The sequence below is a fragment of the Anolis sagrei genome, chromosome 1 (genome assembly GCF_037176765.1).
Source record: "Anolis sagrei isolate rAnoSag1 chromosome 1, rAnoSag1.mat, whole genome shotgun sequence".
NCBI lineage: Eukaryota > Metazoa > Chordata > Lepidosauria > Squamata > Dactyloidae > Anolis > Anolis sagrei.
The window spans coordinates 167,117,181-167,135,718 of NC_090021.1; the positions used below are offsets into that span (position 1 = coordinate 167,117,181).

Genomic DNA, 18,538 nt, shown 5'->3' on the forward strand with positions numbered 1-18,538 from the left:
AGGTTGAGAACCACTGCTCTAGGGCCTCTTCATTTGCCTTTTTAGCACCTGTAGAAAACTCTCACCTAGCACCACATTTCAGATTAATAGATTTTCTTCCTCTTAGCATTTTTCATTGTCCAGCTTTCAGAAATAGGGAATATGATGGCATGGACAATCCTAACTTCAGTATTCAGTGATAGATTTTTACACTTTAGGATCTTCCCTAGTTCTTCCTTTATTTATTTATTTATTTATTTATTTGCGGTATTTATACCCTCTCTTTCTCAGCCATATGGCGATTCAGGGTGAGTTACAGATTGGTACAATTTGATGTCAGGCATTCATAAAAGTGCCATTAAAAACAATCAACATCACAATATAAAACATATATAAAAACCATTACAGCATATAATCATCTGTGTCATCTTGTTAAAAAACATTATTCAGTAACATCATCTGGTCATTTCATGTTCATCATTCATAGTTCCATGTTATCTATTTTGCTGCATCTTCAAAAGATTGCTCAAAGAGCCAGGTCTTTACTTTTTTTTTTGGAAAGTCAGGGGGAGGGGCTGATCTAATATCCCTGGGGAGGGAGTTCCATAGCCCGGGGGCACCACTGAGAAGGCCCTGTACTTCGTCTCTGCCAGTCGCACTTGTGAGGCAGGCGGGATTTAGAGCAGGGCCTCCCCAGATGATCTTTAGTTCCTAGATGGTTCATAGGAGGTGATACGTTCAGACAGGTAAGCTGGGCTGCGACCTTTTAGGACTTTACACGCTGCCCTTCCAAGTCTGAATCGTCTTCTGGTTTCTTGACTGTCACTGCCATTCTAATTAATGCCTGACCCAAAGTCTGGAAAACATTTGACTTATTTAATTGTCTTAGTTGTGTACCTTAGAGAAGACTAGAGTAAGACCACAGAAGCATGTATTGACTTTTTCAACACATAGGTAAATCCCCTTGATTCAATGGCCTATTCTAGTTGGGACTGACACTAGGAGATAGGCTGCAAAATAAAATTCTGCATAATAAATTAACTATGACTTTTCTCAGTGGTCACACTGGATGCTATTTTGTATTGCCTGAGTGTCCCTCAGAAGAATAGTGACATTGGATTATTTGTTCTGATGCCATGAAAAAAAATTAAAGAAGAGGGGTGAAAAAGGCTAGTCACTTTCATCCTGCCCCCAACACGCTTCTCTGTGGTCTAAATTTGAGAGGAAAACTAACAGCTCTGGCAGAACTGGAAGCAGTTTTGACAGAATCCTTGTCTAAACTTTCAGCCTGTTCTATATAAGATGAAATACGTGGAATTTCTGAAAGTCTACACTAGAAACATGAGGGCAAGATCTCACGAATCCATTCCAGCTGGACTTACCTCTTTCCTTTGTTAGTAATTACTGGTCACTAATCTTTTCTAGGATTGTTGGGACTTTTTAGGGCTACATCCATCTGGAAGGCTAGTCCGGTCTGTAATGTGAAATGAAATTAGTATAAATAATACACAAGTTGAGTGCTATTTGCATTGCTAAAAATGATATTTTAAAAGAAGCATGTTTAGTTCAATATATTATTTATTTATTTATTTATTTATTTAGAGCTTTTATAACCCGGTCTTCTCGACCTCCGAAGAAGGACTCAGGCTGGCTAACAGCAGAAAAATCATACACAAATAGAATAAACATAATAGCATCATAATACATTAATACATAAAATACATTAAAATACAGATCATACAATTACAAAAGCCAGGTCATCAAAGTAAAATCACAAATTCATCACCATCCTCCAGTGTGGTCAGCCATTATTGACTCGATCATCATTCTGCAAATGCTATATTCCAAAGCCAAGATTTTACCAGCTTTCTGAAAGTCAAGAGGGAAGGGGCAGTTCTAATCTCCAATGGGAGAGAGTTCCAGAGCTGAGGGGCCACCACCGAGAAGACCCTGCCCCTTGTCCCCACCAGATGCGATTGCGAAGGTGGTGGGACCGAGAGCAGGGCCTCTCCAGAAGATCTTGACAACTTTGATGGTTCATAGGGGAGAATCCGTTCGGACAGGTAAACTGGGCCGAAGTCGTTTAGGGATTTATAGGTCAGCACCAGCACTTTGAATTGTGCTCGGAAGCTAATTGGCAGTCAGTGGAGCTGATGCAACAGAGGAGTAGTATGCTCCCTGTACCCTGCTCCTGTTAGTAATCTGGCTGCCACTCGTTGGACTAGTTGAAGCTTCAGGGCAGTCTTCAGAAGCAACCCCAAGTAGAGAGTGTTGCAGTAGTCTATATGGGAGGTAACCAGAGCGTGGACCACCATGGCCAAGTCAGACTTAATCCAAGTAAGAGAAAACTGTTCTGTTGTTGTTAGATGATAGTGATGATGATATATTGACTAATCAGTATGCCATATCGTCATTGCCCCATTGAGTTCAAGACTTATGCTCACATAAGTAAGCTAAAAAAACGCTGCACCCCTTCTTAATAAGTTCCCCAAAATAACAACCACCACCCATCATTCAGCAAGATTGATGTAAAGAATAGTGGGTTTGTTAGATAGCGAATATTTTAAATTAGAGGTGTCACAAATTGCTGTTGGGACCCTTGAACCCTGCATGCAAAAACATGTTCTCTGCCACTGGTCTTAGCAGCCAGAGTGTCTTGAGTGTGAATGAAGAGGTTAGATAGTAGTGCAGCAATTCATTTGGGCAGGAAACATTTCAGATGCTATACCTTTGGTTCACTGACTGGTTCTTGTAGCCAGCAACTTATTGCTATGCTCGCAGTGGTTGAGGAATAGCTAGTTCTTTCTTTACTTTACTTCTTCTAGCCTGCAGGGAAATTCCTTGACTAAACCAATTTGATACCTAAGCTGCTACATTAAGTTTTAATCTGATAGGTGCTGGTATTGTTTTTTATCATTGCATTCTTATTTGGTGAATTTTGAAATTCTAATTCTAATAATTTTATTTTCACAATATTTTATGGTTAATCATACTACTAATCATTTACTTTTAGAAAAAAGTGAGGATATAAATATAAATGAATCAGTATGTTTACATAAGTGTCAATTTGGTTTTTCCTTAGGAGCACCTAGAGCATGTTTCACCGTTTTCCAAGCTGGATCTTGAAGGGAATTTTAATTTCACAAGTAGTCCAAGGTGTAGTGATGCTGCTGTGCAGTGTTTTGGAGCGTATTGCCAGCAGGGGAGGTTAAAAGGTGAGTGCTACATGCATCCTACTGTAAGTTTTGCTTTTAACAACAACAACTTCTATTGCTACTTCTTCTCCCTTTTTATTATATTGTTTTCAGGATCTCGCATCAACTCAGAAGGCAATTAATTAGAGTAAGTGCAGAGTTTGTAAGGCATGACAATTTCAGGGAAGGTGGGAAAAGCTGACTCAGAACCAATGAATTACATTCTTGGCAAACAAATCCTACTTTACATACAGTTTCTAGTTTGCTGCCCCAACACTTAAGGCAGGATATAAAACAGTTTGTAGGTGACAAGTGTATCTGTAGATTTTATTTCCTATAGATCTTAAATCATTGTATTGTTCTTAAATGTGCATATTTGGTTCTGGTAGGACACTTAATATTTTTATAATTGTATAAATATATGCCAGTTCCTTGACTTTAATGGTGTTTTGTGTCTGTTGTTTAAAGAAATCAATGTATGTAACACCTTACAATTCTTCGAATTATAGCAAGACTTAAAAATAATATACACATATGAACCACACTTATTTATAATTAGAATAATTCAGAGTCCATTTGCCTAGAGGGGATTTGTATACATTTATTTGTTCACCAAAAGAAAAGCACAATTGTTTCGTGTTGAATTTTTTAAAAAGATAAAACTACTGAAAATAATTAAGTTTATCATACATGGGACCATGATCCAAAGAGGGAAATCAGTTTAAATAACCCAAAGTTGAATGATATCTATTTTTTGTCAAATGCTGTGAAGTTGTAGTGGTAAATGTTGTGGACGAGAAAGGTTAAGGGTTTCAGCTGTGAACTGCGTTCTCAATCTGCTGCTTTTCAGTCATTCAATGACCCAAGTTTGTAAATTGGTGTTTAATTCAGTTAAAAAAGGAATTTCAAATCTAGTCTATGTAAGTAACCTACAACAGCCTATTCTGAACAATTTTGTGTTGTCTTTTGCAGATAGAAATATTTATATCAGTTCTGACTTATACTACTTGATACAGTCCCAGTAGCATCAGCAAAAGCAATGCAAATCCAAGGCCGTTCTGAAGTAGCAATACTACAAAGTGTGGAGCGATATTTTGGAACATATTCTTCTAACTAACACATTTACTCCAAGATGATGATGATGATGATGATGATGATGATGATGATAGTGATAGCTTTATTTATATCCTGCCCCCTCTCCCCAAAAGGGGCTTCCTGTTATGTTATGAACAGGAAGCCCCTGGATGTTGGGTAGATAACCAGGAGTGACTTCTGGCCCAGTGCAGGTTATAGAGCCAGTTGTAGATAATCTCTCAGTGAATATAACTTTAGTCCCTGTGGGTTCAGCGATAATAGATACTTTTCAGTTTATATATGCCAAACATGTGGAAAAGTTCCTTGAAGGATTTAGACCTATCATGTGTGAATTGGATCTTTGCTCTTTTTTTCAGTAAGGGTAAACAGAGGAAACTGAAGGACCAGAGAAATATGAGGATAGTTCGTGCGTTTCAGCAAGAAAGTCTTTCTAAAACAATTTGTTTTGCAACTGTTGGACCACTTAGCCTCTAGTATTTCATTTTTGTGCAAGGTACTGGAATATGAGGTGGATGCTCTGCTCCAAGGGGATCATGCTTCAATCTGGCTTCAAGTTGGGTTCATGCATGAAGGTGGCTTTGGTTGACTCTGAAGACATGTCATAGATATAATCTAGAAATTGAATGGAGTAGTGTTGTCTGTGTTGTTTCTGCTGTGCCTCTCTGAAGTTTTCAGTATAATTGAACATGATATTCTGGACTGCCTCTTGATGGGATGTTGTGCTGAAGGACGCCAAATGTAGTGCTTAGGGTCCTTGTTCAGTGACTTGGCCATTGTCTCATATACGGTCTCTGGTCTCTGTTGTGTATGTGTGTAAAATTTAGATGAAATGTGTGGAAGAGGTTGCATGCAAATTTGAGTTTCAGTTGTATTGTCAAATTCTTTCATGGCTGGAATCGCTGACTACACAATGTTTCAGACTATATATTTTTAAATTTACACCATAAGTGCATTAGGTCCCATGCTGGGAGAAAAGTGGAGTAAAAATTAGTTAACTAATTAAATACATTTTAAAAATCCATATGCTCCACAGCTATCAATTGTAACAGAAGCTGTACAAATCACAGATTTCCCATCATGGTTTGTTTATTGTGCTGTCAAGATTGGCAGGAGCTGGAACTCTGGCTTGTTTCTTCTCTGACAAGGCAGAGAAATAATCCATTGTTTGTTGAAGAATTAATTCTTTGACTTGTAAGGGGAAAGACAAATTGGAATTTGGATGTCTTGATAAACAAATCATGTATGGAAGATTTGTTTAACCAGGTCTGCGTACATATAATGACTTCTCAAACATTCCCAGTTGTTGAACCAGTATGGTAGCAAAAGTGGATGTTTTCATTCCAAAAGTTAACATGTTTCTGCATGAGTGAGCAGGAACCACAAAGTGAAGGTTTAAAATGTTTTAATAATGGTAAGATCCTCGTACTGACATTTTTTCATTATAAGTCGTCAGTTGTCTGTTCTTGATACTGCTCTTTATTTTGTAGATGCAAGGATAAAGATTAGAATATCAAATATTGCCAGTGTTTTCTCCTTGTTGTCTCTAATACATTTATCTTGTATAATTTATTTTCACTTTGTTGATTGTAGCATTTTAAGTGCCAGCAGAGACTAATCAGTGTGTTGGTGATGCGAGGAACACCAGTAATTGTATTCCTGTTTTCACTCTTTGATAGATGCTGTACAATAGAAAGTCAAACATGTATATGGCAGTTTTCCCCACAATCTCTTTCAGAATCTCTCCAAAATGCCGGCCAGTGTTCCAGACCAATAATGAAAATTTAAATAGTTTAGAAAAACAAGACATCGCACTGGAAAGCAAAAATAGTTGAACCAGAAATAGCACAATCTTTGGATTTGAAATTAGGATTTATGTAACTGGAAAAAAAATGATTTATGCACTGTGTCCATATACCAGCCTGATCCCAAATCGTGTTGTTACATGCCTATCGGTCTCTCTCTTCCCACTCTTGTTATACATTCTTGGATCACGATGTATAAATAACACAATTATGGTCTCTCTTGTTAAGTATGGAACTTTAGCTTTCACCATATGTAATATGGAAAGAACAGAACTAGACAAAGCAGTGGGAAGATAACAAAGAGTGTGGTGTTTGACTTTGAGGAGGGAGAATTGAAGCAGTTAAATGATAGCTTGACAAGAGAAGGCAAGGAACCAGTGAACATTCTTTGAAAAGGACAAAAGATAATCAAATTGTTGAGCTATAAGAGCAAGACAGTGCAGGGTAGAAAAGACATTTTAGATGAGAGACAGGTGTCCCAGAAAACAAAATATCAGACCAGACAGGATAAAGTGAGAGAATGCAAAAGAGTTTTGTGTTGCAGTGTTGGAGAGAAAAAATAATCCCCAAATAATAGGCTTGCTTGAAACCTTATAGGTTTCTTAATTGCATTATAAAATTGAATTACAGCAGTAACCTCAGTGTGAGGCATTCAGGCCTAGCAGTATTGGAACATACCAAACTTGATAGGAAGATGAAACATTTCATTGTTGCCCTCCTTTTGTGTTCTATAAATGTACAAAAACTTATGTAAGCCTCTACCAATTAGTTTGGTGTTCTTAAAAGAAAACTAACATTCTGGTAAGAAGTTATGATATATATTAAATATATATTTTGCTTTCCCTATCATGATTTGAAGAATGCTTTAAAATCCAATACTGAAATGCCAGCATTCAGTCTATTTTTATATGAATAATCTAATACTTGCCACCCTGAGGTCCTCAGTTTGTTCCTCTGCCAAGATGTTGTGCAGAGACAGCATTTTTTAAAAAGTAGAGCTTCTTCAAAGAAGTCTTACTTTCAGTGCCAGCAATTTCACATTTCTGTTGCTGAAAGATTACTGGAATCTGCTTCATCAGAAGGTTTCTAACTTCTAGAAAATTATAAGACTGCTGAGCAACTCACCATCATTTCCATGACAAAGGAGCAGGCTTTTGTTCTAATGGCAGCCTTAAGAAATGGATCTGTGTAATGAATCTTACCTTAAGTAAAACCACCTACAATTGGAAATATTGCTTCCTTTTACGACTGTCTACCAAATAAATAATTCTTGTTTATTAATCTTGTCTTCCTTGTCCAAATAATTTATTACATTTAAATTATACATGTGTGCACATCAAATCACCTTACAAATGACTTCTTTGGGTATTTGAGATGTTGAAGAGAAGTTAGAATTTACTTCTTAAAAAGGCTATCAAGAAGAAGATCAATTCATTTGCAATGTGATGCTGGAGGAGAGTTCTACAGATACCACAAACTGTTCAAAGGACAAATGAATGCATTTTAGAGCAAACCAGGCCTAAGATGAGATACAGATACAGTATATATATTCATGTATATGTCTAGAAATTTTAGTCAGAGGATAGATCCCAGAAATCTGGGTCAACGTATCCACTAGTCCAGTGGTTCACAGCCTGGGGTCCCCAGATGTTTCTGGCCTTCAACTTCCAGAAATCCTAACAAATGGTAAAGTGGCTGGGAGTTGTGGGCCAATAACATCTGGGGACCCCAGGTTGAGGACCACTGCACTAGTCAAAGGCAATAATGTATCTAAACATCCCCATCTCTGAGTAGAGTGACAAAAGACAAGATCTTAGTCTGTCCCAGGAGACCCTAAAAGAAGCACTAACCTCCACTGTTGGGCGCCATTGTTGGCCTTTTTGAATGCTTGGGGAAATAACAGCATTGGTTAGGGGCAGCTGACCCCAACGTGGCTTAGCTCTTTATTTATTTATTTATTTATTTATTTATGACATTTCTGCCCCGCCTTTCTCCAACTCGGAGATGACTAAACATGCAGAGTGAACTTCGACTTTTCCACGGGCCATCTCAAAATCCATAACTGTGTCCTTCAAACCTTCTGAGGTCGACTTATATATAAGTATATGCAATAACTGGACTGAGACTATCATACTTTGGGCATATGAAGAGATAGCATGACTTACTGGGAAAGTGGAAGACAGTAGGAAAAGAGGATGGCCACAACACAGATAAATAGACTGAACCAATGAAGTTGCAGCCTTGAGTTTGCAAAATTTGAGCAGAGCTGCTGATAACTGAAGTTCCTGATGGCATTTCATTCATTAGATTTCCATACATTGAAGCCAATATGATGATCCATAAAGATACAAACATTTTAAGTATAAATCTACTAATGGTTCTTTATACCCTTTCTAGAAATATATTAATATGGTGTTTCTTTCTCTTCTTCAGTCCCTCCATTCTGTTTCCCCTTCTATCTGGTCGTTGCTCCCCTTACCTCTATTCATTCAGTGTTCCATGTGATTGAATTTTCTGTGGATTTTGTCCTAAATATTGTTTTGGCATGCCTAAAAACTTAAGTTTGGCCCAAGTGTGCAAATACAACTCTCCTGTGCATGACTAATGTATCCTTGGTTTTGGCTTCAGCAGCACAATCCCAGGAAAACAACAAATCAGCATTTGAACGATTTTTGTTTCTCATTGTGCGTTGTAGCTGACATAAATATTTTTTAAAAATAAGCAACTGTGCCTTGAATGTATACCTCTGCTGATGAAAATTGGCACCCCACTGATAAATCGATTAAAGCCGTGGGTGCTTTTTGTTCCATTTTAAATTGTTACAATTTAAAAAATCCTAATTTTAAACACACAGCCTTTACTAGCTGTAACTTTATCAGACTCTAGTAAATTTTCCAGATGTCATTGATTCTCTGATGCATGCAGGGAATTTTGTTGTGGAAAGAGAGGCCAGCTTCCCTTCCCGCTTCATTGTTTGCAGTGACCAAAACAACAAAGGGTTGTAAATCATTTTTGAATTTTTATTACAAATTAATTGCAGTGATCAACAAAAGCATCTATATCTATTTTTGCATGCATATATTGTTTAGCACTTGGCATGTTTGGAACAAGAATCCCTGTTTATCCAAAAATAATAACCTCACTTTTGGATCACTTTAGAAGAAGAAGAAGAACTTTATTTTTCTACCCTGCCTCCATCTCCCCGATGGGACTTGGGGTGGCTCACTGTAGTCCCAAATCAAATTGATGGATTATAAATAACAAATAACTGATTAAAATTTTATCTCAGGATAAGTCTTATCCTTTTAAAAGCCTTGTTTTTTGTGGCCCTGGAAACTAGGACTCAGAGCAATAGGTTTAAATTACAGGAAAAGGGTTCCACTTCAACATTTGGAAGAATTTACTGACTGTGAGATCTGTTCAACAGTTGAACTCTCTGGCTCAGAGTGTGAAGGAAGATCCTTATTTGGTGGCTTTTAAATGGTGGCTGGATAACCATCTGTTGGGGGTGCTTTGATTATGCTTTTTCTGCGTGGACTGGGTAGCCTATGTGGTTTTCTCCAACTCTGATTCTATAATCTATGTTGGGATAGGTATAGCGGTGCTGTTGGTTGTGATGGGTTACTTTTCCAAAACACCACTGCATAAAGTTGGAACTAAAAACCTCTGTGGAAGTTGAGTTTCTTTTACAATAATATGCTAAAAAATAAAACAACCCAGACTTTCTGCAGAGATGAAAAAACCAAGAGAGGATGAGAACGACAGGAGGGATGGTATTGTGTGGATACTTCATAAATAGTGAGCAACGTGAGAGAAAGAGCATGGCAACCCCTCCCCTCGAAAATGTGGAAGCACACCCAGCAGGATTGAATCAGCAGCATCTGCATCAAAGCGATTTGTGGAAATTGAACTCATCCAATACATTCCTCATTGTCATCCTGATGCTGTGTTTGTGCTGATTACAATTGTGCTATTTAGACTATACAGATTGTTTAGAGCTGGTTGGGAAAGAATGGCCTCATCCTTTGTCCTAGGCATTAGCTAATCAAGGCCTTTCTTTGCCTCTTGGTTTTTTGTGAGCCTGGTAGCAGGGATCTGAGCATGAATCTGTAGTACTCAAAATATCCCCTGAAAGCTGAACCTTCTGTATCAGCTATATCTTAATCAGGATACTAGTTCTGTTAACACAATACTCAGTGATTATTTCTCTAGATGTATCTCATAGTTTTCCTGTTCTTTTGCAAGGAATTTAATGGGGCAGTCTCATCTTCTAATGTGGCATGTGAGTGTAACTTAACTTAGATGATTGCATTTGTGATGGAAAATATATATAGAGAGAGGTTATTTTGAAGATGCTTGGCAAGCTAACCTGACTGCTGAAGCTCCATCTAGGGGTGTTGCAGGAGATTCCTGGGCATGCTGTCATGTTTTCCTCACTGAGCCACATTAGAGATTCATTTTTGTTTGTTAAATTTTTGCCTAGCTTTCCCCCAAGACAGAAAAAAGTGTGTAGATACAGCCCTAATGGTGTTCTGTTTATGGAGCCCATAAAAACCTGAGGCTAACCTCAATTTGTAGATAAGGCACAGAACAGGTAAACAGCTCAGGCATACAAGAATACAGTCGGTGCTGCCAGTATGTTTTATGCTTGAATGTTTTATTCAGGGCTCAGTTTAAACATAAGTTTTGTGCAGAGAGGGAAAATATCCATTGAAATTAATAAAACCAATACAGAACTTCTCCATAAGGAGAATTTCAATGTGTTTATCTTTAATTATGCATGTGCAAACGGGAAAATCAGGTCTTTTGAAAATCCTAAGGGATGTATTTTCTGCTTGGTGTAATTTTAATTCTAGTTTAGTTAGTTTGGAGATTTGTATAATTTCTCACTAGCTTCAAACGACATGTGGGCATGTCAGTTCAGTTCTTGATCAGCAAATAGATGTAATATATTTGCTGGTACCATAGTTTATTAATTTTCCCCCTTATTTTCAGAGCTTCATGCATCTGAGAGTGGCATGGCTGAAAATGAAGTCCCACCCCCATTGCCTCCACATCCGAGTGACGAGCTGCTCACAGATTATAATCACAGGTTTGAAAATGTTTACCATGTATAGTTATTTCTAGAAAGCAATAGGAATGCTTTTTCTTTATGTAAAATCATCATGCTTCATGTTGCTGAATTTGCAACAGAACATATTCACATTTTGCTTAGATGTACAGCTTCCCCAATCTTTAAGGTTTGTTATAACTATACTAACTGTACCCGCAACATGTTGCTGTGGCCAATCTTCCCTCCCTCTTTTTCTCCTTTCTTTCTCTCTTTCTCTCCCTCCCTCTTTCCTACTCTCCTTCCTTCCCTCCTTCCTTCTCTACCTCTTTCCTTCCTTCCCCTCCCTTTTTCTTTCTCTCCTTTCTTCCTTCTCTACCTATTCTTGGACTCTAACTCCCAGCAGTCCTTCTGATTGATCTGTCTACCTATTATCTATCTATCTCTCTCTCTCTCTCTCTCTCTCTCTCTATCTAATCTATTTATCTTATCTATCTGGAGGATTGCTGGGAATTGCAGTCCAGGAATAGGAAATAGAAATATGTATGGATTGGGATGCCCTCAAAGAAATCCAAGGAGAAGAAAGCTTGCAGCTTGGAAGCAGTGCATTTGGAGCATTCTCCTTCTTCCCTAAAGGGCCTGGTCTAGGGGATACTGGGAGCTGTCGTTTTTGCACATGTATTGTATCATCATTTAACTTTTTGGGGTTTTTAAGTCCTTTCCACTGGTTTTTTTTGAGGGGTTTATGAGTGATGGTCACTCGTTGGTCTGATAGAGATGTAGTGTCCAAATTTGGTGTCAATTCATACAGTGGTTTTTGTGTTATGCTTATTCCACAAACGAACATTACATTTTTATTTATATAGATAGTGATAGGTACATGGGTATTTTTTTAAAAAAAAAAACATGTCTGTCTTGTATCTGCAACCCTATGTTGTCATTAATTGTCATTCTCATATTCATGGGGGTGTGGTGGGAGGAAACCATGTTGTGTTGTTATTATTTTTAAAATTATAATTAGTAAAGATGTTTTACAAATGTATAGTTTGTGACCTGGTCTTCAACTTATTCCAGTTTCTTTATTTTTATTTCTTTATTTGAGTCCTTCACTTTATTAACTTTGAGTGCTCAAAGTCATGTACAAATAAAAAATAGAATGCATAATGTACAAAAATTGGAACAATGTTTTGCACAGTAAAACTAAGGCTTAACATTAAAAACAGCAGTGGCATCAATTATTGAAAGCTATGCAGAACAGTATCCCCTGCTCTAGCCAGCTGAATAGTAACTAAGAATAGAGCTTAGCATTTCTGAGAAAAGAGCTTTATAGCTGGCATCCAGCTCCATAAAAATACCCTGGATTGAGTGCCCAGCACCTTCACCTTGTTAGAAAATAGAGTATGAACCAGGTGTTGAGATCACAAAAACAAATTTCAGACAGGCTCACAAAAGGGAAGATTGTCTGGCATAACCTAGCCCCACTTTGTTTAGAGCTTTATAGGTAAGAACTTAGAAACAAATTAGAAGTCACTGCAGGTATTTCAAGACCATTGTTAGGTAAAAAGCTCTGCATGTTACACCGGTTGGAGCTTTTTTAAAAATTGTAGTCAGTCCCAAATGTGAAGTGGTTAAGAAATGGATCACAGTGGTCAAATTTAGCTTCTCCTTGTTGGGAGATAATGGGTGCACCAGCCCAAGATGGACACTGCTAGCCATTATTGCCACCTGACCAAATCTGAATCTAAAGGACTCTCAAACTGAGTATCAAATACTACCCTAGTCACAGAAAGTATTATTGACTCACGGGGCCTTCCATCTATTGATCAACAGGACATTTTATCTTGTCTGGATCAAACCTCAGTTTGTTTTTCCATCAGTGTGGACTCAAGACCAGGAGTTCAATCCAGTTAAAAGGGGGGGGGGGACCTCTCTAAAGATGAGGTCATCACATAGTCAAAAAGAATATTAGAACCTGATTGATAGTGATCAAGAGTGGTCAGGAATAGTAAAGACGTCTTCAGTGAAGTTGTTGCCACTGGTTACTTTAAAGGAGCCAGAACAAGGCTGTTTTTCAAAATATTTCTCTCTCTAGCTCTATATCATGAGACCCCAGGGTATCGTACAAGGCATTAGCAATCTCCATCACCCAATTAATTAGCCTCTCTCTGATAGAACTTGCAAGTCAGGAGAGATGAAATGCATGGGGATGGCCTTAGCTCTCCAAGCAATATTTTCATTACCTCTGGCTGAACAGGCTGGACATAACTCCATCCAGTGAAAACTGAATGTGTATTAAGAGTGAATTCCTGGCAAGAGCAAGCACATAGAGAGCTGTACTTTGTTTTCAGATTTAATCTGGAATTGAGACAGTTGAAAATTTGATCGTGAAAGATGAAACATTTCAGGTACTTAGTTCCGATTTTGCTGTCATGTGTGCTTCTTTACATATGATAGAATCATAGAGTTGGAAGAGACCTCATGGGCCATCCAGTCCAACCCCACTGCCAAGAAGCATGAAAATTGCATTCTCCCACTCCCAACAGATGCCCATCCAGCCTCTGTTTTAAAGCCTTCAAAGAAGGAAACTCCACCACACTCCAGAGCAGAGAGTTCCACTGCTGAACAGCTCTAACAGTTAGGAAGTTCTTCCTCAGGTTCATGTTCTTATAGTTGGAAGCCATTGTTCCACATCCTAGTCTCCAGGGCAGCAGAAAACAAGCTTGTTCCCTCCTCCCTATGACCCTATGATATGTTTTCTTTAACTTAGGGGTGAGATATACATCATCCCAGCACTTTATTTAAAAATTGGGGTAATGATATGTGCAATTCTAGGTATATGTTCCAGGCCTACAGAACCGGCGGCCCTCCAGGTGTTTTGTTCTCCAACTTCCTGAAGTCCTATACAGTCCAAAACACCTGGAGGGTCGTAGGTTGTGCAGGTCTGTAAGACATTTCTTGAACAAAAGCAATGTCGGTGCAAACAATAGGCATACAAGAAATGTGACTGACTGCAATGGATACAATACACTTAAAGTGGACATGGTTTAATTACTTCATTTGTATTTGAGCCTTTTCTCTCTCTCATGTGTTTTCCTTCCACAGCTCAATAGCAGATTCAGCAGCATATTTACCAGATCAGCACATCAACTTCAGATCTTTGACACTGGCCAAGCAGACAGAATCAATTAATCTGAAAGCCTCTAAGAGCATGGATCTTGGTAAGAAGTAGTAGTGGGTAGACAGTAATAATCCTTTTTAGCCTCACTTCTTGATTTTGTTTCTGAAATGTATACTGCTTGGAAACAACCTGTTGCTAGAGCCAAGCTTGGCAGAAGTAGAAAAATCTTTGTAGCACTATTTTTTTTATTTTAAATAGAAATTCAACTTGGCTCTAGAGAACAAAATCTAGAGAGGGTTTTAGCGTCTTGAACTCTGTGCAGTGAAATCAGATTTTAAACATGGAGCATATTGCTTGTTTCAGTGAAGTATGAAAAGGAACATCTTAAATAGAAATACTTCCTTGTCAACAACAAGAAATAATAAAGTTGAGAACTTCTTGGCTGACTTTTGCAGACATGTGATTGGTGGCACCATTGTACCTAGCTAACCGAGCTCTGCGGAATGTATTGAAGTGTGGTTGAAAATAGTTTCCACCCTGTAAAGCATAGCATATAACAATTTCATCTGAAATTGCTTTCTGTGGAGAAAGGTGGCAGATCTTTTGCACACAGTTTCTGTTGGTTGCAGGTGGATATTTCAGCTTGGGCTTGTATTTTATCACCAGCCAGAGGAAATCTTTTTGACAATCAGACTATGTTCAATGCTGCTGTGCTTTCTAGACCTGTCTGTACCATCAGGTTCGGTGCCTCCTACACATTTTGGGCAGAATTACAGGTCACAGTAATTGTCAGCACTGCATGTACTTAGCTTTTTGGAAATGAAACATGTGGCTAAGTTTTTGAGAGTGGTCTCAAGAAGAAAATATGGAAGATTTTGATATCTTAAAGTAGAAGAGTATATTACTATAACTGTATCTCAGTATTTATTCTCCATCTGCCATGTTTTCATTTTAAAAATCCTAATTTTATGGTGTTATATACCATTGGTACATCATTTGGTACCAATTTTATTTGAGATCATATGCATAAGTATATTTCAATATGCGGTTCCATATATGTTCCCATTCCTCTTTTATTGGACGGCCTATATTGACTGGTAGTCTTAAGCATGTGCAAATAGAACACACTCGGCAATGTAAGAAAAGGTCTTAATCTAAACAGAAAAGCTAAATACTTGTAATGTTTCCATTTTACTTAATGTTTCAAGCAATTGTAAAATGTCAAATTGTAAGAACTGCTTCTTTGGTGGTAACCTTAATGTTACAAATTGTTAAAAATGTCTAGTTATACCAAAACATTTTCAAAACCTCTCAGAAAAACCTATATCTGAATTGCATCCAAATAGACACTCCTATTACTGTACTTTAACCTTTGAAAATTTCACCATGAGATCTTCTTGGAATTTGGATAGGGGGACATTGGCCAGCACATCACTGCTTATTTTCTACCAGTCCTCACCTGTTCCACCAAATTCTAATTGAAAAGGAATCAATTCCTATAATGTTTACTCTTCCTGAAATTCTGCCAGCTCTTTCCTGCTTTTCTTCTATGGCCATAGCCCTTTATGGACATGAATTGAATGTTGTTGTTGTTGTTGTTTTATAAAGTTCTGGTTGACCAGTTTAAATTTCTTACCAAATTGTGTTCTCTTTCCTTAAATTACAGTGGCCTGATAATAAAGCAGTATATTTAAATTCAAACACTTGATAAAGACAGATATCTGCTTTGCCTTGTACCTCTTTACTTTGTATGCTGCCTTGATATCCCATGCTATATGCCAGTGGGCCTCAACCTTACTAATGCCACAGCCGATAATACAGTTCCTCATGTTGTGGTGACCCCCAAGCATAAAATTGTTTTTGTTGCTACTTCATAACTGCAATTTTGCCACTGTTATGAATCGTAATATAAATATGTGATATGCACACAGAACTCCCATGACCAACAGATAATACTGGAAGGATTTTGGGGGCATTAACTTTGAGTTTTGTTGTTGTAGCTCATCTACATCCAGAGAGTACTGTGGACTCAAACAATAATGGACCTGGACCAAACTTGGCATGAAAACTCAATATGCCCAAATGTGAACACTGCTGGAGTTTGGGGAAAATAGACTTGACATTTGGGAGTTGTAGTTGCTGGAATTTATAGTTCACCTACTATCACAGAGCATTCTGAACCCAACCAACAATAGAATTGGGTCAAACTTCCCACACAGAACCACCATGACTAACAGAAAATACAGTGTTTTCTGATGGTCTTTGGCGACCCTTCTGACATCCCCTTGCAACGCCCCCAGGGGCCCTGACCACCAGGTTGAGAAACACTACTATATATGATGGAATAGTAACTATATATGATAGAATACTAACATCACCTCTGTCGTCATCACTTGCCTGTGATGGCTCAATAAAGTTGAGTGGTCCTTTATTGAGTGATCCCTCATTGTATAAGTAGACCTCAATGAAGCTCACAACTTCATTATTAGCTTGCTTGAAATATTGAGACTTTTCACATAATGTGAAGTGGATGATAAAGGTTTCAAGAGTTTCAAAAGAACCACAGTTGAAAGAAATTTGAAACATTTCCTGTCAGACCTAAGGAGCTCTTTGAGTTTGTCAGTCTTCAGCAGATCCCACCCATGAGTTTCAGCTAGTTCTCTCCACAATTGTCTGATGGGAAATGGATAACAGGGATTCTTAGGATTCCGTACTGGTTGCTGAGTTGTGTCTTTGTTCAGTTCGTGTATAAAATTGCAATGACCCTCACTGAATTACTGAATGATGGACAATCTAAAGTAGTCAGCACATCTGCAGAACTAGGACATTCAAATTAAAAACAGCAAGAACAAAGTATATGTAGTAGATATAATTTTTGTTCCACCTGCTTTTTGCTGAATTTTATGTATGCAAATGTTTATTTTGCAAAAGGGAATTCTTCTCCCAGAAGCTTTAAAAAGGGCAGGCGTCAGAGTGTGGTGGGGGTGGCAGGATAAAAAGATATGTTGGGGTAAAAATATTTTCCTGGCTAACAAAAATAGATCCTCTCCTAATGCTTTGAAGTTTGCTGACAGCATAAACCAGTTCAAATGTTCAATCAGGTTGCTCAACTGGTGGCATAACTATCTCAGACATGAAGGAATGATACACAAAGTACCTGCATATATATTTTATATTCAGTAATTTTTATAGCCAAAGCCATATGTAAAGGAGATGTGTTCACCATTCACCATGAACCTTAATTATTTATATACTAAGAATTTGTTTACCGAAACTGGAGAGCTTATGTTGGTATAATTAGATTTTAGACATTCATTCTCTAGTTAACTAACTGGAACTAATCTCTTACTTTTCGTGGTCTAGCTATAAAACAGGGATGAAAGTACCCTTCTTGCAGAAATCCTAGATGTGTAACAATTATGAAGCTCCTTGAACAATCATTATTGATTCCTAAATGCAATGATGAATAAGCACCCTTGTATAATCAGATTAAGGCTCCAATATGCCCGATAATTTATGAAGACAGAAGCTCACGGATGCTAGCAATGGCTTTTGAGGCAAGGGCAACGTCTTCAAAATACTGATTAAATTGTGTAGCTTAGTGGGAATTTTAGACAACTAATGAGAAACCACTAAAAAACCATTAAAAGTCTGCCAGTTTAGTTTTAAAACATGTTAGCCATTTTCAATCGAATGTTGTGTTAGTGAGATGAGATATGCATTAGTCTTTTGCCTGCAGTGAGTGTACTTCACAGTGCATCACCACCAGGCCGAAACGCAGATTCCCATTTTATCGAAACAACAACAGCAACTTTATTTATATCCTCTCCACAAGGACTCGAGGAGGAAGACACAATTCATACATAAGCAAAAACCAAAAAGACAAGACATAATATATAACCAATGACCATAAAGAGAAGTTTAAAAAATATTGTCATAAATAAATACATAAGTTAAAACTGTACTGGGTTTAAAACATATTGCACAAATAAGGCTTGTGGAAAACAAGAATGTCATACTGTGGTTTGAAGTTGGTTTAATATCCTAGCTTATTTTGGAGATTTCTGGAAATACCGTAATTTCCTGATGTGGAAATTAATTAGAGACTACCTGGATTGATTGTCTTTTGCACAAAAGAAAACACAAAGAGGATTTTTATGTAAGGAAAAATCTTATGAATGTCTTGAAGGAAATGAAGTGTGAAGTCTGCTAAAACTTTAAACTATAAAATATTCAATTCAAGTTATTCCCTGTCTAGCCCCTAATAATAAATAATAATGTGATTTATCAGCTGGTGTTT

At 37.7% G+C, this 18,538-nt stretch overlaps 1 protein-coding gene across 1 annotated transcript in view; it reads left to right on the plus strand.

The window, feature by feature from the left end:
• The window catches only part of PARD3B (par-3 family cell polarity regulator beta), a 656,620-nt gene that overhangs the window by 266,080 nt on the left and 372,002 nt on the right, over positions 1 to 18,538 (plus strand). Inside the window, exons 13-15 of the mRNA XM_060782892.2 lie at positions 3,062 to 3,194; positions 11,066 to 11,162; positions 14,223 to 14,338. Of these exons, the coding sequence (XP_060638875.2) occupies positions 3,062 to 3,194; positions 11,066 to 11,162; positions 14,223 to 14,338 (346 nt within the window). The remainder of the gene's footprint in view (positions 1 to 3,061; positions 3,195 to 11,065; positions 11,163 to 14,222; positions 14,339 to 18,538) is intronic.